We start from the raw sequence: 21,561 nt of genomic DNA, 5'->3' as shown, positions 1-21,561 counted from the left end.
TTAGCTAATTTTTTTAGTTAAATTGTGTCTACACGCTTTATGTAATACATTCCATTCTTACTCGACTACTTGCCGCATATTTTAGAATCTGTCAACTGTTAATATTCTGTCACGTTATCAATTCATGCAGTTTAATTATGACTTAGCGTTTACATTATTTCATCCAAACCAACCATTATTGATACTCGCAGTCTAAATAACTTTCAGTCCATGACTCGATCGATATTTGCCACAATCTCACCTAAAATTACGTAGTTAATCTCGCCTACTCTTTGCACTCCTTTTAAAATAAAGTTTCATACAAATCTGAATATCTTCGTTATTAAATAAATTATTGCAATATGACTCTTATGAGTGTAAAGAGGATAGTAGACAATTCAGATTTGCAAAGAGTGCCACTTCACAAGATACCAACCATTGCCTTTCAAACCGAGGTCGCGTCAGAAATAAGGGCTAAATATAGCAGCGTGAAAAGTTCACTATTCCTATAGAGCTCCTTGGTGTTCGACTTGAGCAAATACTTGGTGCGGAAGTGGTCTAACACTTTACGTGTCATTTCTATTTCTCATGAACTATGACACTAAATTCGAAGAATTCTTATAACTTTTAATACATTATTTTAATATATAAATCATTGTAGATAATAAATGTATCTTGTTCTTTAATGCAATATGGAATTGAAGTTCTGTGAGTTGGAATTGCATATAAAGGGATACAGAGTATCGCATCTAACCTAGCGATCTATCGAGCCGCCGCCGCGAGCGGCACGGTAAGGCCTTCACAGTTCACACTCCAGCCTCGGTCTATGGAAGATTCTATTGAGAAATACTATACACTTTCACTTAGATTATAATTGAATCGGGCCTACCTAACAACGTAAGAGAGTAACTTTATTTAAATAATTATTGTTCGTATATTGCATAGATAGCGTTATCAAACTAGACGGTGTTTTACAAAACTAATAGTGAGTAATTCGTACGAGTTTGTGCATGTTACCTGTCCGGAGATGTACACCTGTACAGTCCGTCATCCGAAACAATTATAGCTAGGTTTATAATACATTATCTACTCGAGGATTGGTAATCGGGTCACTCACATCAACAAAATTACGTAAGCTACGAGAAGGATGCGGGCTCGGCGGCCATCATAAATAGAACTCTCATATAATAAAGCATAATTTTGTCATCAACAAGTACTACGGCAACATTATTTATCGACTTTACGCTAGGCATGAAGAGTTGACAATAAATATTTATAAAAACAATGTGCACATTTCGTTTTGTAAAAGTTCGGCGTCCGGCAGAATATTTGAGCATTTTTAAATATTTGGCATTCCTGTCCTGTTTGTAAAGGGGTATTTCTTTGAATTGAAAACATGGTTTGTAGGTTAGCGACATGTGACACGCGAACACGACATAGAGTACCGGGAACACATAGAGGGAATACGCACGCCGTCCCGCGGGCGGACGTTGGCGCGGAACCGAGTGGGGGGCCGCTCTCGTGGTGAATAAGGCTAGGGGCGGCTCCCACCAGTCCCGCCGGACGAATGTTCTCCCCCCTGGAACAATACATTCAGATTATTCTACGTGGAAAAGAATTGCTTGAATATGATTAAGTCATAGATAATATAACACAATTGAAAATAATGTTTGGTGGTTTAATGGACATAATATTGCAGTAAATGGTTTAGTAAATTCTGCCGAGGCAGAGCCGTACGGACATGCCGGTGGCGTTGCTGGCTAAGCATTAATTTGAAACAAATTCTTACTCCTGAAAGGAGTTCTGATTGAAAAAAGCTCACCGCAGATGTTGTTCCAGTTGAGGATTCTTGAAATGAATCAGGTTAAAAACAAGACTCAATGAGATGGTCTTCCTCTCCTGGCGCTGCTGCTGCGGCCGGGCGCGGTTGAGCACCTTGAGCAGGTCGCCGGCCTTGGCGAGTGCACGTACACCTTGCTATCACTCGCTGTGTAGTGCAGCCAGTATGTGCAGTAACTCGCTGTGTAGTTCTGTCGGCAGTAGTGTACTCACGAGATGGTCTTCCTCCTCTGGCGCTGCTGCTGGGGTCCTCGTGCGGTTGAGCACCTGGAGCAGGTCGCCGGCCTCGGCGACTGCACGTACACCTTGTATCACTCGCTGTGTAGTGTAGTTCTGGCATAGTGTGTACTCAATGAGATGGTCTTCCTCCTCCTGGCGCTGCTGCTGGGGTCTCGTGCGGCAATGAGCACCTGGAGCAGAGTCGTCGGTCCGGCCTTGGCGACTGCACGTACACCTTGTATCACTCGCTGTGTAGTGTAGTTCTGGTAGTGGTGTAGTACTCACGAGATGGTCTTCCTATCTCCTGGCGCTGTGCTGGGGTCTCGTGGTGGTTGAGCACCTGAGCAGGTCGCCGGCCTTGGCGACTGCACGCACACCTTGTATCCAACTCGCTGTGTAGTGTAGTTCTGGCAGTATGTGTACTCACGAGATGGTCTTCCTCCCTGGCGCTGCTGCTGGGGTCTCGTGCGGTTGAGCACCTGGAGCAGGTCGCCGGCCTTATGACTGCACGTAAATACACTTGTATCACTCGCTGTGCCAGTGTAGTTCTGGCAGTAGGCGTGTACTCACGGTGATGGTCGTTCCTCTCCTGGCGCTGCTGCTGCAAGCCGTGGCGCGGTTGAGGACCTTGAGCAGGTCGCCGGCCTTGGCGCTTTGCATGCGCGAGTGCATCGTACACCTTGGAGCACTTGATGTGGTAGTGCAGGTAGTCGCGGAACATGTGCAGGCAGAGCTGATCGTGTTGTCGCGGGCTTCCGCGCAGGTGTGTCGCGGGAAGAGAGCACTGGAAAACAGATGACAGTTATAAATATGAACTCGATCTATTTAAAGCAAAAGTGAATATGGTAGGCTATTGCTGGACAGTTGAGTTCAATTTTAGGGACCTGTCTTCACTTTCTATCTGTGACTGTTCTTTTTTTGACTTTTTTCTATTAAGTGATGATGATTCAAGATTTTTTGTGAATTATCGCGATTTAGTATACTCACTTAGGGCCACTTGCAACCAATGAAAATGGTGAGTTAACCTGGGGGGAAGTTAACCCACCATTTTATATGGAATTTGACAGTTGACAGCCCACTAACCCTGAGTTAAGTGGTTGGTGCAAGTGGGCCTTACAAAAATGCCACAAAATAGAGTACCAGAAAACTGTATCTTTATCGTCGATATTAAAGATTCAAGCAAAAAAACCACAAAAGAAAAAAAGCCTGTAGACTCTAGAAAACAAATGTGTGTGTGTGTGTGTGTGTGAACGTCCCACTTTTTCGGTTACCATTAAGATCAGATTTACTTGTATCTTTATATATGAATGAAAGCTGACAAAGAGGCTTTGAGAAGCAATCGACAAATTGGACGTTTTCCCAGTACACCTACAAATGGGTACTTTACCGAATGTAACATAACTGATATTTTCTCCTACTTTCGCTTCCCGTGTCCATGCGAGTTCTAGTGGTGGTTCCTTGTCGTGAAAATAAAACCTAAAAAAAAAGATATGAAATCGCACCAATTTATATCTTTAAAAAACTAATTAAAAGGCAAATTTCCGCTGTAGCATATTTTAATAATATCTGAGTGTTTTGAAATATACCTAAGGCTAAGTGGTGCTACTTCTACCTGTATCAAATTCTACCTCTAATATACTCTTCAGCTATTAATATTTATTTAAAATCACCAATAATAAGTAAATCTCTAGGTTCCGTTATGATATGTTAATAAATATATTAAATATACATATAGCATAAAATTATTACTCTATTCAGGAAGGAAATATGACAATGCCCACACATTCCACAGGGCCGCCTTATACTTTAATTGGTGAGCATGGTCAGAATTTATTTTTGTCTTATCATCATCACTCAACCTAGTATATCTCTGAATTTAAAACCTATATCCTGGATAGCTAAACGTGATTGTCGCAACAGTATCTCGCCGCTTCTCATTACTATTGAATGACATGAACATGACGAAGCGCTGGTAGCCGTGCGGTAAGTGCGTGCGACTTTCTTTCCGGAGGTCGCGGGTTCGAACCCCAGCTCGCACCAATGAGATTTTTCGAACTTATGTAAGAAATGTCATTAGATTGCCAGTCGCTTTTCGGTGAAGGGAAAACATCGTGAGGAAACTGGACTAATTCCAATAAGGTCTAGTTACCTAGTACCCCGTATTGGAAGGTCAGATGGCAGTCGCTTTCATAAAACTAGTGCCTACGCCAAATCTTACGGATTAATTGTCAAAGCGGACCCCAGGCTCCCATGAGCCGTGGCAAATGCCGGATAAAGCAAAGAAGATGATGATGACATGAACATGACATAAGGACGGGTAGTCTATGTCTCAAGCATAATCTCGCGCCAATCACGTGCTAGGTTAGCTGGTAGCCTACGCGGAGGACAGGTACCCGTGGAGCCGTGTGGCAAGCCCGCCGGCCTTCCTTCAGCTCCTCCTGCACCGAACACCGCTGCCGATCACCATGTCGTCCTCGTGGCGGAACACCGTCGAGAACACCACCGTCACAATCGGTCTTCTTTGTGCTTCCACATAACTGTGGGATAGAATTTAATTTAATTTTTATTTTAACGGGCGTAGTAGGTACACTTATTGGATCAAGCTTTATCACATTGGTGCGTCCTATCGTGCGAAAAGGACGACAACGTTATATCGTTTAAAAGACGATCGTGCTTGCCTGTTTGGACTCCTGGCTTGGAAGTTTATTCACGAGTGTCCTACGCCCGCAAGCTCTCTAAGTATGTACACTCACGGACTTTCTTGTTGAACCATTTAGGTGTCAAAAATTGTTATTTTAAGTGCTAAGCTATGGAAGTGCGCCCCAAATGGCTCAATAATTAGTCCTCGACAGTAGTATGATAAGCCTACAATATAAATAAAATTACATCAACATCTATAAGCGACATTCCGCTACAATCTAGCATACGATAATAACATTTAAAGTAAGAGGAGTAAACCTGTATATATTAGTATTTAATTTATTCATTAGATTATGTAATCACTATGACCAATACTAAAATGTCAATAACAGTTCTTCACAGTTTGAGTTTGCGAAGTTAGTGACTGTATATGTATGACTCATGTTGAGTTGAAGCTCATAATGTCCACACCCACACATTACTATTTATTTATTATTGGATTCAAAGTGTCAATCAACGTAGTTTACGAAATGACCTTGAATGATCTATGCTCAAAATACTCCGTCTAAAATCAGCCTCACAAGTAGTAGGAGCATCTTTGAAGCGTGTTTGACCTTCAAAATTCCTTGGAAATTCGTACCTAGTAGTTTGATGGTTACCACGCGTTTCAGGGTCATGTAACATTTTGTTATAAGCCCTGAAACCGCGTCATACTTTACAAACAGCCTCCGATTTCACTCAAATCCAGAAGAACATTGGGGAAGTATTTGGCACTCTAGATGTCTTAAGCTTCATACTCAGCGCCTCATCCTGGCCGGGTAGTTGATGACCGCCGCTTCTGCGCGACATCGCCGTCCTCCTGCAGGCGGAAGTAGCGCTCGAACACGGACGCGAAGCAGTTGCGCTTGAGCAGCCCCACCTTCCGCACTACCTCTTCCCAGTCCTCCGGATCGACTCCAGGTCCAGTAGGACGGACACATTGTAACCTGTATAAATAAATTACATGGTTTTCATTTAAGGAGTAGATACATTTGACCCTAACTGCCATTAGCATTATTGCCGCAGGTGAGATTTTAAGTACAACAACAGTCTGGACTTATTATTGAGAATTTTTCTCATTAATAGTTTTTAATGAATCAATTGAATTTTCCTACTTTGCCTTGCGATTTCTTAATCTAAAGCGTCTAGACCTTTCTTTTGGTGATCTTTAGGACAGTTGTATATTTTAAGGCTACCATAATACAAGGTCAACTATCAAAGCAACTTCCAGTAACCCATTAGAGGGTATGAGCAATCCTTTAAATTAGAAATAGGTTCAAAATTACTGTCGCATTTTCTCTGCCTTGGTAAGACTAAGATACAGAGATCAAGAAATATAATATTACTTTTATATACCCTAAAAGAAACTTTGTATTTTATGTTAAATTATAATTAATGGTGTAACAAAAAGCCAATTTATAAATTTTCCTTGTTAGTCTCTGGCTACTATTACAAATTCAAATCAACCATTTGTAATTTAAGACTCATTGAAACTCTTTAATCACATTACCAAATGCAATTTTAAGATGCAGAATGACGTTGTGTCAATCAACATCAACTGAAGTATCAACTTGAGTGATATGACCAATTAAGGCAAGGCACAGCTATCTAAGTAGCTACTTATGGAGCTATAAGACACTTAGATAAATATTTTAGAGGTTGTCTCATAGTTGACCTCATTGTTAATGCAAAAAGTAAGCTTTAGAACAGCATTGCTATCTTATTTTATCCTTATTAGGTTTATCCATACAAAAAACATTGTTATATAAAATAGTGTACAATATTTTGAAATAAGGATAAAATAGCACTGGATGAAAGTGAACTCTAATGTGTAATGGTTTGAGATTAATACTATCCCCAAATGTCTACCTAGAAAGAATATGAAGTGAACAAAGTGTTCTTTGTGCAGTTAATTATTTTAGTGATTGCAGTATTATGGTTATGTGATAAATTGTAATAGATTTTTTTATTTCAAAAATTTGCTTTACTTTGAAATCACAAGAGAAACATTTCTCAAACTAGCTTTTGAATTATAAACAATTCTGCATTGAGTTGCAATATTTTTAAATGTTTTAAAAGTGATAAAGTGATTGCCAAAACTTAGCTGATTGGTAATCTTATCAATGTTAATGTCTATAAGCAACAACAACATATATCTTATCATACCCTTCACTTGATAAATATAAATTTACTTTTTAACAATTTTACATTAGCATTACTCACTGTGAATCACAAACAGGATGTAATGCTACCATGCTTTATTTTTATTAGTTTTATTTAGTAATATTATTGGTGTTTTCCTACCAAACTGTATAAGGAAAATATTAAATATGGACTTATAAGGTAATGGTTGTCATAATGTTGAAACTAAGTTCCTTGAAGCATGAAGGAAACTGTAATTAATACTGTAATAATGTTTGTGCTAGTGTAAAAGGCATGCATTAGCCATTCAACCATCACTTCATACCAAATATGCTTTACTGCCTTACAATAATGTTGGAAATTGGTACATTATTATATTTCATACATATTTGCTAGTCAAATGGATGTGTAGATTGTTTTAGGCGACACTTTCTTCAAATAAGTTATTATAAAGAGTGAACTATAATTTTACTCATATTGTTATGTACCTATTTTGCCATCTATGAGACCTCTACGGCCATGGAAGTTCATGGTTATGACATTTATCACTCTGTAAAGCATAATATATACTGAAACAAATAATACCTGACTCGGGCTCAGTGAGCAGTGGTCCATAAACTCTTTGGAGAAGTTCATCAGCGCCATGCTCCTCTAATTGTTTGTAGAACTTCAGTGATATACTAACCTGCAAATATTAAGTATATTTTCATTATCCGTGCTATTTAATATTGTTAGATACCTATACTTATTATAATTTAATGAAATATTAATTATTGGTCTGCAGTAAAGAACTTCCATGCTTAAACAGTATTTTTCAATTAAATTCAATTAATGATATTTAATATTCAGATTGAAAGTTATATAAGTAATCCTATCGGGTTACAAACTATGTAGAGAAGCTTTACAATATTATACTAAAGAGAGGATATCATTTTGACTGCATATTATACATTGTATTAGTCACTATTTCAAAAAAGTATTTATGATAAATTGTATATCTTACCCTAACTTTGGTTTTGTCTCCATTAATATTGGATATATGAAAGAGAACTCCATCAAAATCTGCAACCGTCACATCTATGGATTCTGGCTTTAAGCTGGAAAAAGATAAAATTTAATTAAAAACAACAATTGGCAGGCACTTCCTGTGGGACAGATAAGTCAATGTATAATAGAGGTGTGTCATGCTTGTGGGCTGCACACCATCGCGCGCAATGCATTGTTTACTACGGGTTCAGTGGCATCCAAAACACTTGATGATGATATATCCTGCGCGCCGAGCGCAGTAGGTACCAACAGAATGACTCATCCACGTAACGATAGGCGTGGTAGGTGCGTTGCGAGCTGTTCGACTAACTGTATGCACTGAAACTTACTGCTATCATCACCAACACTATTAAGGATAGGCGTACAACGTGGGCTTTAAGGCCAAGAATTTGACACTTGATAAGTTCAACTTGCATCCCGAAAAGGGGTTATACTCAGCGGTCACCTCCCGGTTAGAAAGTTGACCCGAATCACAAAACCTAACATACGATGATGGTACGCACACGCAATAACACTTCGCACACAACACACTACGATTGCAAAAACAGCAACTTTCAAGCGTAACGTACTCTACCGCGCCAGTACGGCATTTTGTATTTTACTGTTAGCGTTTCTTCTATAATTTATTTATTAGATCTCGAGTAAGATCGATTATTTAACAATTTATAACCTACAGTTTTTTCATAAAATATAAACCGCTTATAGCACCTTATTATTTAACAACGTTTATACGGAAATCTTGATCGACGACCACCATGCATATAGATTAATCATTTATAAGACAGAAAAGGAAGCTATAAAATGGCGAATGAAATGAAATATCGGCCATGTAACCATAGAATGCTCGTGTTTTATTTCTCTTCTTAGTCTATGAACTGACATCATCGACTACCGATAATCGTTTTTAATGGAATCGATTATCGCATATCGGATCACTTATGACGGTAATTACCGATATAGTAACATCCCTTATAGCGCAAGTAAAAAAAAAGTTTCAAGCAAAAGCCTACACTGATGGGATTGTTTTATTTAGAGAAATATAAAATCTAATTTAAGGTTGTATTTCTTTGTAGTTTGATGATGTAATTACAAACATTTAATTTATTTGTGTTTTCCAAAACTCATTCTTTTACATTTTAAAGCAAAATTCCAAATATAAGCACAGAAATTCTGGTTATGTTATTATGTTTGTTGTTTGTAATAATGTACACATGGGTTTACCCTATCTGTCAAATATCACTGCACGAAATACTTGCAAAATTTTCCAGTGGAGTTTATTTTTATTTTATGCTTACTCAAAATACGTTGAACTTTCAATATTAGACAGCTTCCGCCATGCAATCCATATCATGGATTAAAGTGCCCGATGTGTGTAGTTACGTCGGTAGTCTACAATCCCCCAAATATGTCTAACCAAGTAGGGCCACCGTTCGTGGCTGGGCTGAAGTCCCGAAATGTGGATTTACAAATCCAAGATCAGGCCTGTGGAGTTGGCACCATACCACTACGTTAAGACGGACTTGAAAATGCCGCATAGGAAGAGCTCATAGCACTTCTGGATCGAATTCAACCACCAATCCTTCGAGATGGTTTCCAGCAGCGACGTACATGAGAAGAAGGGAGGGGTGCTCGCTATCGGTTAAATAGTTACGTTTGTTTTTCTAAGATTGATCTCAATTATACCGTTATATTGTATGAATTTTTCAAAAAATTACTCCGTTCTATTTAAACAATCCAAAGTATATAACATTACTTTAAACTTAATTGTAGTTCTTGTTATATTATAGCTTTATACAAATTAAAAACTCATTATATACTTACAATTTGTTGTTCCGTATTCGCAGAATGAGTTCTTATTCGAAAATATTGGTAGTTTCAGACTACTAACTGTAAGTATGTTCATCTATTATCTATTTTTTTATGTTACGATAAGTTTTTTCTTTTTTTTAATTTCTTTTATATGTAGCTTAAAAGAAAAAACTATAAAACTAGTGACCTTGATTGATTAAAAGCTTAATTTTTCATTAGCCTTGTAGATGGGAAAAAATATTGGTTTGTAAGAATTTGGGAGAGATTAACGACTATTAGTAATTTTTATTATTTGGTTCTACGAGTGTGTCTGATTGGAGTGAGACTGTGACACTACTACTAGACAAGGATTACCAGGTTTGCTATACTATCTCTCCGGAACACTGCTCCCATCTTCAGATGTGGGTGTGATGGAACTAGCGGCCAAGACGTGTTGGAAGGCTAGCAACTGTGTCCGGAGTAAAACGGGCTGAGTATGTTGAGTTTGAAGTGAAGAGAGCATTTGAATGGCTCTCAGAGGAAAGAGAGAAATGAAGGCAGGAGGCACTCCGCAGTCCTACTCCTGAAAGAAAGTGGCCATTGGTAATGCCTACTTATTTCTACCAACAAGTCTCAGGATTCTTTGACCATATCCTTGTAGCTTTAAAGGATCCGAAACCTACAAATTCGAGAGGCTGCAGCCAAAGCTGGGAAGAGCAGGATTTAGTGGTTACAACTCAAAGAGAGAATCTGCTAAGCAGTCTACAGCCAGGCCACAGTGGTACATGCAATGCTATGAAGAAGCTATATACTCCTCTTTTGAAGAGATCCCTACCAAAGAAAAAGGAATCACCAAAGAAGACAGGGTTCATGGAGGCCTACTGATCTTGGAATGAACTCCTGAGATGTTCTAATGCTGCATGTGGGGAAAAGAACACACAACGCTTATGCAGAGTTTGGATACTCGGAAAGATAACATCAAGTCTGATGATATAATTTTTTTGAGTGCAAAGCTGCACAGTCCATCTGTCAAGAGAGGGTGCACTTGTGTGATGGATTTAAGACTGAAAATGTAACATACCCGTTTTCTATTTATGAGTCTGCTGTATGCAGAGCTCTGTTGACTGAAAAATTTGAAAGAATATGCCATGGTAAGAATTGTTTTCTATTTCCATGTTCATTAAATAATTTTTTGTCACAAAATTGTGACCTTGAAGTTAATCACTTTTTTTGTTGCAGATGTAATGACGCAGCGCATGCTTAAAACTCAGGGAGTGCCTCAGATTTTACTTATAATAATCCCTCGATTGGCTGCATTCAACAAGGAATATTTTCTTAAGAAGTACTTTGGTACCACACAAGGAACTACTTGGTTAGCATCTCTGTCGACTCTCCGCAGTCGCGAGAGAGACAGGAACATGGCCTTCACCACCATTAGTCTCTTGGGCGGCTGCTACATTGGTAGTGTGAAATCAAAAGCTACATCCCCAGGATTGCGGATGTGATCAAACAAGCTCTTCCAGTGAGAGACTCAGTGAGTAAGAGAAGGATGTACAAAGACAGACCCTCAATCTTTGCATGTATTGCTTGTCAGGGCAGTGCTGTCAAAGACTTAGTGGTGAATGACATCAGGGAACTGCTGGATGCCATGTTTCTGTTAATACCGGACTCAGTCCATCATTGACTATTTGTTTGAAAGAGCTGAGTGAAAATCTACCAGTTCTCAGAGGAGAAATATCAGAAGGTTTGCTGAATATGTTGTCACTAGTACTAAGAAACAAGCCCTTCTTGCATCCAGGGTATACCAAGCAGTCTGGAACAGCAGATGAGTTCCATGAGCATGGGCGCAGAACCTCAGGACACTGCTAGCATTGTTCTAGCTTTGAGGACACTTGGCACATTTCAATTTGAGGGCAAATACAGTTTATTGACGTTTGTGAGGCGCTGCGCCGATCATTTCCTTCAAAGTGATCAGCAGGAAGTCAGATTGGAAGCTGTCAAAACTGCCGCAAAACTGCTTGCCGATGCAACAGTGAGGAATATGAAAACGCCATCGTGCAATGCTCACCATACTAACTGCCGAAGTTGTAGGGAAGTTGTTGGTTTTATTCGTAACAGACCCAGATTACGAAGTGCGTTATTGGGTTCTGGAATCATTGAACGAAATTTTCGACTCTCATTTAACAAATTGAAAACTCCGAATTTCTTATTCATTGCTATGAATGATGAACAACTGGAGATAATGAGAGCTAGCCATCTGTTCCGTAGGGGCGGTTGAGCACGGTCAATCCTCGCTTACGTGATGCCTTGACCTAGAAAGACTTTGGGATACAGTTCCTCACTGAGCTGGAACACTCAGGCTGAGCAGGAACAAAGAGCAGGCAGCTAGAATGTTAGACAACTTGATCAGGGCATATGCTCCCAGGCTCGTAAGACCCTATATGGAAACAATCCTCAATGTTCTAGTACCCAAAATTTCAAAGGAATCTGAAGCCAATCCCGGGGTCGTGATCAGCGTGCTGAAGGCTGTTGGAGATTTGGCAGACGTCAATGGAGACAACAGCGGGACTTGGCAAAATGCTTGCCAGAGCTTTTAGCCATCCTCCTCGAACTGCTGTCCGATCGCCAGCGCCACTGATAAGAGAAGCGTCGCCCTTTGGGTTTTCGGGCCAACTGATCAGCGCCACCTGATACGCCGGGGTTCCATATTATTAATATCCAAATCTCATGGATGTCCCTTTAAACTTTTTGAAAAACTGAACAGCAACCAAAAGACAGGTAGAGAAAACTATTCGCGTCCTCGGACTACTGGGGCGCTCTAGACCCGTACATATAAACTGACGCGGGGCTTAATCAATGGATGTCGAGATTCTGGTTCAGTTCCCGTCGCCGATAGTAAGGCGGACGAGAATAATTTCGACATGACAACCAAGTGAGATGCTCGTGAACATGTCTTCAAATTCGCACTTGACGAATATTACCCCCGCCACGATATCCACTTTAATGAGAATCCTGCGGGATCCAACCCTTCAACAGCATCACACTAGTGTCGTCCAGGCGGTGACTTTCATTCTCGAATTGCTGGGCATTAACTATGTTCCATACATTTCTCGCGTCACGCCAAGCTTGCTCGTGACAATGCTCGAGCGGCGGATACAAATTTCCGATAGTCTCTATTCCACCAACTAGCGAGGCCATCGCCATCGTTAAGCAACACATTCGCAATTATCTGGACAAAATCTTTGTGACTTGATCCGGCGAATTCTGACCTCCTAACAGTCCATTGCAACCCACACTTATATTGTTGGTGAAACATAGAAGCTGTTGCGCTCGGATCCGAGTTCAAAGTCTACCCGCCTCAGTTGATTTCGCAAATCCTGTGCGTTTTAGCTCACGACACGAGCAAAGACAGAATTGTTACTGGAGAAACTGTTGTTTATGGCGCGTAGAAGTTCGAAGACAACTTAGACGATTACATGCATCTAGTCATTCCCTCCATCGTAAAACTTTTCGTAGATGCTACAGATTGTCCTATTTCAGTCGCAAAAGTCACGCTATGGAGACTGTGGATTACCTAATGATTCTTTGAACTACAATGAGTTTGTGTTCCCGGATTATCCATCCGTTAGTGTGAAGCATGGACATCCGTCTTCCCCTGCGGGCCCACGGCTATGGACACGCTTCGCGCTTTGATAGTGCAGCTGGGCCGAAAGTACTTGGATTTCTTATACCTCTTGGTGCAGAAGATAGTAACCAAGCATAGAATAAGGCATCAGAACTATGAGCAACTGATGTCAAAACTGCAGTCAAACTCAAACTCCACACTGTCCGTATACGAGTTCTTCGGCAGAGCACCGAGAAGGAAGCTCTCAGGAACAACAATCAAGAGGTAAAATATTTGCTGACTTTGTAGAAACTATGTCACTTCTCTGTTACGTTTTATATTAACGCTGTTGCCTTTGCTGACCGTTTACGGCGTTTATCTATTGAATATCCCACAAAATTATAAACACTTAAGTATCAATCCCTTTGTCATAACATTAAGTATTAAATCTCCTCCTAAAAACTTTTACCAGAAGTTAGCGGTCGGTATGTTAGTTCCTACCCAAATGTGCATTGAAAACGTACTTTTTTCTTGTAGGCTCGTATCGTCAAAGGTGTGCGATACATCCTCGTCTGATTCGCAAGTTATTCGTGAACGCTCACAACCTGAAACTAGCGTGGACCGTGAGCAGTCGCGTTTTGGCGACGAGACTCGGCCAGAGTGGCTCCGGCGTTTGCAGCATCGGCCTGTTCACAGAGTCCCACAGTTAAACTCATGCTCAGGTAACATTATATTAAGTAGTGTATTTGAATCTTATCAGCTGGGTCCACACCGAGCAGCCTCCGAGAGGTTATGCCTGTTTTGAAAACTGTTCAACAGCGCTGAGGGCCGGCATCTTGCTCGGGAGAATGGTCAGCAGGCAAACTTGCGCGCACAAGCACGGACGAATGCGCGCGAGGCCGCTCGGTCAGTGTAATCCAGCTATTCATGAATTTTATTGGTTCTACCTTGATGATTTCAGTCATAATACAGCAAACCGGCATATTGGCGAACCATTCCTTGAATGTTTGACTTTGTCCCTTCCCTTATTCAGAGCGTGCCTGGCGCTAGCACACAACTACTCGCAAAGCGTTGCGCGACCAGGTCTGAACGCGGCCTTCGTGTCGTGCTGACGGAGCTGGAGGCGCCTGCGCGCGCTGCAGCTGCAGCGCGCCTGAGCAGGCGCTCACGGCGCCTGACGCGCCAGAAGACACTACTCTACACACTACGCTGGTACACTGGCCCAGCAGACTGCTCCACAGGGCCACAGTCTCCTGCCGTAGCTTCCTGTTGGTTGACTTGTTCTGTAAAATTTGATGACCTTTAATTCTTCCGAAACCAGATAATAACATGTTTCTGTGTATATTTTTTTACTCTAAGCTTTACGTTAAAAAAAATGTCAAACATCTGGTCCCGCTTCTCCGACGTGACGCCACGCAAAAACGGCAGAAATTTTGTAGATTTCTGACAAATGGTGTCTCCCAACTGAATGATCAAACTTTTGGCGGTTATGTTATTTGACGAAGCTGTAGGCACCAAAATGGGTTTAACTGATACAACGTGATAACTTCTTTTGTATACATTGGTGCACACGGTGCTGAACCTGGCGGAATTTGCGTGATACTGCTCATGACGCGGGAGCGTTGCCAATATCCACGCACTGAGCAAGGCGAGAGGGCTATGCACCGCCGCAAGCATACGCTACGGCTTTGCACCATAAGGTAAGTTAGAACAAAAAAAAATCATTAGAAAAATCAGTTCTAGGATTCGGATATTTTTTTGCTCAGATAATTGTTGATGATAAAAAACGATGGGATGCCTTATTTGTGAAACATTGCCACACTTTATTATTGGTCCCTTTCTTCACAGAGCGTGCCCTAGTGGCTGGAACCGCCTAGGTCTAGCTGGTACAGGGTATGATTCGTAATGAACTTTACACATCAAAAATATTTTTCATCTCCCAGGAGGAGGAATTCCGCAGCGGCGCAACATCCCAAGCGGTGGAAGCGCGCGATCCTCATCACTGTCATACTGGTTGCAGCAGGTGAGGCGTCCGAGGTAGCTGGAGCACGTGGATGCTGCCAAGCGCGAGGATTTGGCGACACGGCGCCTGTGCAGGTGCAGGTGCGCTATACGAGAAGCTGCACAACCTGGAGAAGGTACTCAACCTCTACGGAGAGAAACCGTCCCACGACGCCAACGGATATGGATGCCTACCTCGTGCGCGAACTACGACGTTTCGAAGCTCTAGGAGAATGGGTCAAATTATGCCAACACTGGTCTCTGAAAGGTGGCCGCAAATGAGGTTAACAATGATGAGAAGTTCAAAGCAGCCAGATTTGCTGCAGCTGCCGCGTGGGGACTTAACGAGTGGGATTCGATGTCTAAATATGTCAGCTTCCTCCCGGAAAATACTCAAGATGGAGCATTCTGCTGAGCTGTGCTCGCCATACATGACGGCGAATTTGATATCTCCAAACAGTTTATAGATCAAGCCGGAACTTTACTTGATTCAGAACTGACGGCCGTCGCAGGGGAAAGCTACCAGAGAGCGTTATGGAGCACTAGTCAACGCGCAGCTTCTAGCTGAATTGGAAGAAGTTATTACCAGCAAGCTGGAGGTGGCCGAGGAGAGATAATGATTAGGCAAGCCTGCTCAGGACGAGATTGGGTAAGGCGGACAGAGGCTAGTGGAAGACTGGAGGAAGATCCTGCAAAGTGCGCGGCTTGGTGTTGACTCCTCATGAAGACATGGCCACTTGGCTGAAGTTCGCCTCGCTGTGCCGCAAGAGCGGTGCTCCTAGACAGGCGCATAGAACTCTAGTTATGTTATTGGGTATAGATCCGAGGCGATACTGAAATGCCCTTCCCTACCCAATGAACCACGCCTCACACTGGCGTACGCCAAGCATCTCTGGGTGGTCAGTGACAAACAACTCGCTTACAAGAAGCGGTAACGCTACGTGGATTCCGCTGAGTCCGGAGACCCCGACAACAGTCGCCTTCTCGCCCGCTGCCATTTGAAACTTGGAGCCTGGTGCGAATCGCTATTAGGCATCAATGAGACCTCCATTCCAGAAATCCTAAGAAATTACTCCTCGGCGACTCAGTTATCGCCCGACTGGTACAAAGCCTGGCACGCCTGGGCGTACATGAACTTCGAGAGCGTGCTCTTCCATAAACACCAAGACCCTGCCGCGGAAAACGCTCAAAGCGTAGACAAGAAAGACCCTGAATTCGTCGAGCAGTATACAGTGCCGGCCGTGGACGGGTTCTTTAAATCTATCGGTCTCTCTTCACGGAAGCTCTCTACAGGACACGCTCAGATTGCTGACGCTGTGGTTCGACTACGGCCACCACCCGGCCGTGTCCGCCGAGGCTCTAGTCGCCGACGGTATTCATGAACCATCGAAATAAATGTATGGCTGCTGCGATACCCCAGCTGATCGCCAGAATCGATACGCCTTCGGGTTTTGAATCGGAAAGCTTCGATTCATTCTTTACTTATCGATATTGAAAAATCGCATCCGCAAGCGTTAGTCTATCCTTTGACGGTGGCTTCAAAATCTTCCTTCATCGCCCGGAAGAACGTCAGCTAACCAGATATTAAAATCAATGTGTACTCATTCGAGTAACTTGCAAAACTCAGGCAGTTATGATATCTTGAGGAGCTTTGATCAGAGTGGCTATTCTGTGGCACGAGCAATGGCACGAGGCTTTGGAAGAAGCTTCTAGATTATACTTCAGCGAGTACGACGTTAAAGCTGATGGTTTAAGACTCTGGAGCCTCTGCACGTTATGTTGGAGCGCGGCCCGCAGACTACTAAGGAGGTGTCCTTTACGCAAGTATATGGAAGAGACTTGAACGAAGCGCAGGAATGGCGTAATAGATCTAAGGCATGTCCTTTTAAAATAATAAACCTGTTGAATAAATTAGACGCGTATTGACATATCAAAGATAAATAAAGTTTAGCTAAAATGTTCAAATTCATTTTTCTTGTAAGCATTGGAAAGCCATAATCTTACCTTCTGTTACCTGTGTAGGACACAAACGCAGTCCGCGACTTAAACCAAGCGTGGGACTTGTACTACCACGTGTTCCGGCGCATCAGCCGGCAGCTGCCGCAGCTTGACGTCTCTCGAGCTGCAGTACGTCAGCCCGCGCCTGCTCAACTGCCGGGACCTGGAGCTGGCTGTGCCGGGGTCATACATCCCTGACCTACCGCTCATCCGCATCGCGCACATACAGAGCAGCCTGCAGGTGAGTGCTGACGTAGCCGAGGAGCCACTATACAGTCGCTGGAGCTGCAGTACGTCAGCCCGCGCCTGCTCAACTGCCGGGACCTGGAGCTGGCTGTGCCGGGGTCATACATCCCTGACCTACCGCTCATCCGCATCGTGCATACAGAGCAAGCAGCCTGCAGGTGAGTGCCAAAGATTAGTCGAGGAGCCACTATACAGTCGCTGGAACTGCAGTACGTCCGCCCGCGCCTGCTCAACTGCCGAGGCTTGGAACTTGCCGTCCCGGGGTCATATGTGCCTGATCTACTGCTCATCCGCATCGCGCATAAACAGAGTAGCCAGGTGCTAATAGCATCATACTTACTTAACTCAGAAATTGTAGATCTTATATATTTGGAATATGGTAGCCATTTTTCTGGAAGACATGAAAAGCTGGTTCTCATTTGGATCCAAACAGGGCCAGTGGAATGCATGTTTGGAGCCATGCTAGAGTGAGCCCTCTGCTTTGTATCATTCCATTCATCATCACTCGATAATAATGTGGTAAACATGCAACTTGGGAGCGCTTCCTGCGCTTCGTTAATTTTTCTAATCTTCAACTTGTGTTTGTTTCCCAGGTTATAACCTCAAAGCAGCGCCCTCGTCGCCTCTGCGTCCGCGGTTCCAACGGCAAAAAGACTACATGTTCCTACTCAAGGGCCACGAGGACTTGCGTGGCAAGACGAGCGCGTCATGCAACTTTTTTTCGGCCTCGTGAACACCCTGTTGCAGGCCGACCCGCACACCTTCCGACGTGACCTCAACATACAGGTATCACAGAAGACCCAGATAAATAAATAAATACCTAACCACAAAACTGCGCTTTTGAAAAAACCCCCGACTGCGACATAGTGGACCGATTTTCATAAAACATACCTAATAACACTCTGACTAAGTCAGCTTTCAAACAAAAAAAAACTAAATCGAAATCGACCCATCTGTTCGGGAGCTGGGCGATGCCACAGACAGACACACACATAGACAGAGCAGACAGACAATGTCAAACTTATAATACCCCGTCGTTTTCTTTGCGTCGGGGGTTAAAAATGAATGGTCCTCCTATAATAATAAACAGTTGGTGTTAGTATATTAGCACAGATTACATGTTCTATCTACCTGAAGGCCAATGAGAAATTTCTGACAGGATAAACGTGTCATGATAAATTAGCTTGATTCTTGTTTTAATGCTTTAGTGGTATAATAACACTACTGAAATACTTCCATAGATTTTTGTAACCCATAATTGGTTCTCTGTGGAGTAATTATTTCAGCGATTTTGCCATATTAAAAATATTGAACCCTAAACAAAAACGTCCCACTTTGTTTGTTGCCATTAAGGCGAGATTTACTTGTATCTTTATATGAATAATCTGGCAAAGCGGCTTTATAGCAATCGACAAAGTGGGGCGTTTTCTACTGCACATACACATATGCTCTATAGAACATTGCTAACCTTTTATTTTAGAATGGTTAATAGAGATACGCCGTTATCCCACTGTCAAACAACTCTGGTCTCATAGGTTGGGTGCCTCACTGTGACACCCTGCACTCTCTCATCCGCGACTACCGCGAGAAGAGGAAGTGCCTTCTCAACATCGAGCACAGAAATAGTCGCAGCGGCATGGCGTCCAATCTGGAGAAACCTATGCTCATGCAGAAGGTAAGTTTTTATAGAATTCCGTTAACTTCAGCATATAGTTAGGTACAAGAGAATGGCATAGTTCTCTTAAATTCGTATTTTTCCCTAAAAAAACCATACACCTGCGATAGATGTTACCGTACCCTCATGATTTGGAAACGGGTATTACAATTAACTCACACTAAGTAAGTGTTTCAAAACTAGTGATATGTCAATCAGCATATCGAACACACACAAAGCCCGTTTATTAACATAATTGATGTAACATCTATCGCAGATGTATGGTGTTTTTCAGAAAAAAAGTTACGAATTAAAAAAACTAACTATACTATTCTGTTTCCTATAATGGACTCATCTATATGCCGAACCGTGACTACAGTGAGAAGATAAAACTTTGTATCTAGCGAAGAATATATAAAAATGAGATCCCACTGTACAGTAAGAGAGACGTAAAAAGGGGCTGAGTGACTCACTGTGTAGTCTATACACGCTTTTTCTGCATCTCGGGGATAGGTCAATTTCTATACAGGGTGTCCCAAAAAGGACATAAATAAACTCCTTTTAAGGGCTTTCTAAGTGTTATTCGAACCTGACAAATGTTGGAAACGGTCAAAATTCAATGAAAAAAATCAATGCTAAATAATCTGAAAACGGTGCATCTTTTACTGGGGTCATGTCTCCCTGGCTGGGGCAAGGTACAAGCCTTGTATTACAAGTGTGTTTCCATGACAACCCATACGATTTGACAGTTCGCGCACTTGTAATACAAGGCTTGTACCTTTCGAGAAACGGGCCCCTGGTCTACGGCCAGTAAGTGTCCTGTGGCGTGTCCTTTTAAAAAAAAAAAAAATTAAACTGTTTATTTCAGTCATTTTTTATAGAATTTTACAAACAAAACTCTTAATCTATTATTATTTAGATTCTAATTGAGTTAGGTCTAATTGAGATCATGTATTACATTACAGTTTCAAAGTTAGTATTATATACATACATTTTAACTACATACTACTTTTTAGGACACCCTGTCAGCAGCGGTTATCCATACAAGCCGATTCCCACCGGCTTGCCTAAAATTGATTACTAGTAAAGTACCTAATGTTAAGATTGTTAAGGTAGGGTTTCTTTTTGCACCTGTGTTGCCTAAAGCAGAAATTTTCCTTTTCACCAAGCCGCCACTGCACCCCGTATAGGGTGGTCACGGCTCCCTTGATCTGCTCCCTAGAAACAGTCGTGTTCGTCAAGAGTTGAAATTCCAATGTTGTCCTCCAGGTGGAAGTGTTCGAGCACGCACTAGCGCACACGGCGGGCGAGACGACTCCGCCAAGCTCCTGGGCTGAAGAGCCCCTCGTCCGAAGTGTGGTTCGAGCGCCGCACCAACTACACGCGCTCTCTGGCTGTTATGAGCATGAGAGAGTAGTCTAGTACCGTAGCCGCCAGGATGCAGGTAGAGCGAAAAACTTTTCCTTCGTTTTTTTTTTTACTTACGAACGTGTCATGCTATTTCAATCAGTCTTAGTAGGTACAAAGAGGATTGAGAGTTACTGTCAAAGTAAAATGTGTAATCACAGTGCATAGACTGCCATCTCTCGACACAGGCTTAAAACCTCATTTTTGACAAATTGGCCCATTCTTAGCTTGATATGTATTAAAATGTCAAATATTAATATTAGCGCTATCTAACCGAGGGCCATCGAAAGGTGTATCGCCATCTAGGTCATCAAAATCTTTTCGGTATGGTTTTGAGGTACGTTTTTTTCTTAGACTATCTGTCGATACGGAGTGGAGTTACATATGTCTTTGGTATGTACAAGACGTACTGACATTGTCTGAAATAGCATGACAAATAATGATCGTTTCCGTAAAAGTACGAAGGAAACGTTTTTCGCACTACATCTGTGTAGGTTGTTCAAATGGTCATGTTTGAAGATTAGCTGTCACAAACCCGCCCTTGCTACATGAGCATGGTTGGTATACCGCATCATGGAACTGAAGATCGCTGAGGCGCCGCCCCAATGTCTCAAGCTTCCTTGTGTCCAAATGGATGCCAGTAGAAGAACGGAGCGAGATGATCTGGTCAACTTCCTAAACACACTAACTAACTATTTTGACTAACATATCTAAAGTGAATCTTGGTCACCAAAATGACAGATCACCACCTGTCCCGATTCTGCGCAGCCTCTTGCCAGCCACTGACTTGAAGCTGACGTAGATCCGGTTGCCCCATTGTTCTTTCAGCGATACCTTGGTTCTAAACAAACTAGCCAGAGAAAAACTATTCGGGGGTCCTAGAAATCACCGGGAGAGGCCTTTGCCAGCGGTGGAACTCGAAGAAACTACGACAAAAATCGTATGTGTGACATTGACA

The 21,561-nt window shown here is 42.2% G+C and overlaps 1 protein-coding gene and 2 pseudogenes across 1 annotated transcript in view; 2 read left to right on the top strand and 1 right to left on the bottom strand.

Annotated features, from left to right (window-relative positions):
* Positions 1–785: 785 nt before the first annotated feature.
* LOC125231372 lies at positions 786–8,525 on the bottom strand (annotated as a pseudogene).
* Positions 8,526–9,310: 785 nt separating this feature from the next.
* On the top strand, positions 9,311–20,613 carry LOC125231369 (annotated as a pseudogene).
* Positions 20,614–21,176: 563 nt separating this feature from the next.
* The window catches only part of LOC125231368, a 3,947-nt gene continuing 3,562 nt past the window's right edge, over positions 21,177–21,561 (top strand). Inside the window, exon 1 of the mRNA XM_048136814.1 lies at positions 21,177–21,269. Coding sequence (XP_047992771.1) covers positions 21,177–21,269 — 93 coding nt within the window. The remainder of the gene's footprint in view (positions 21,270–21,561) is intronic.

This window comes from Leguminivora glycinivorella, chromosome 11 (genome assembly GCF_023078275.1).
Source record: "Leguminivora glycinivorella isolate SPB_JAAS2020 chromosome 11, LegGlyc_1.1, whole genome shotgun sequence".
NCBI lineage: Eukaryota > Metazoa > Arthropoda > Insecta > Lepidoptera > Tortricidae > Leguminivora > Leguminivora glycinivorella.
This window is presented reverse-complemented; position numbering and strand designations above follow the sequence as displayed.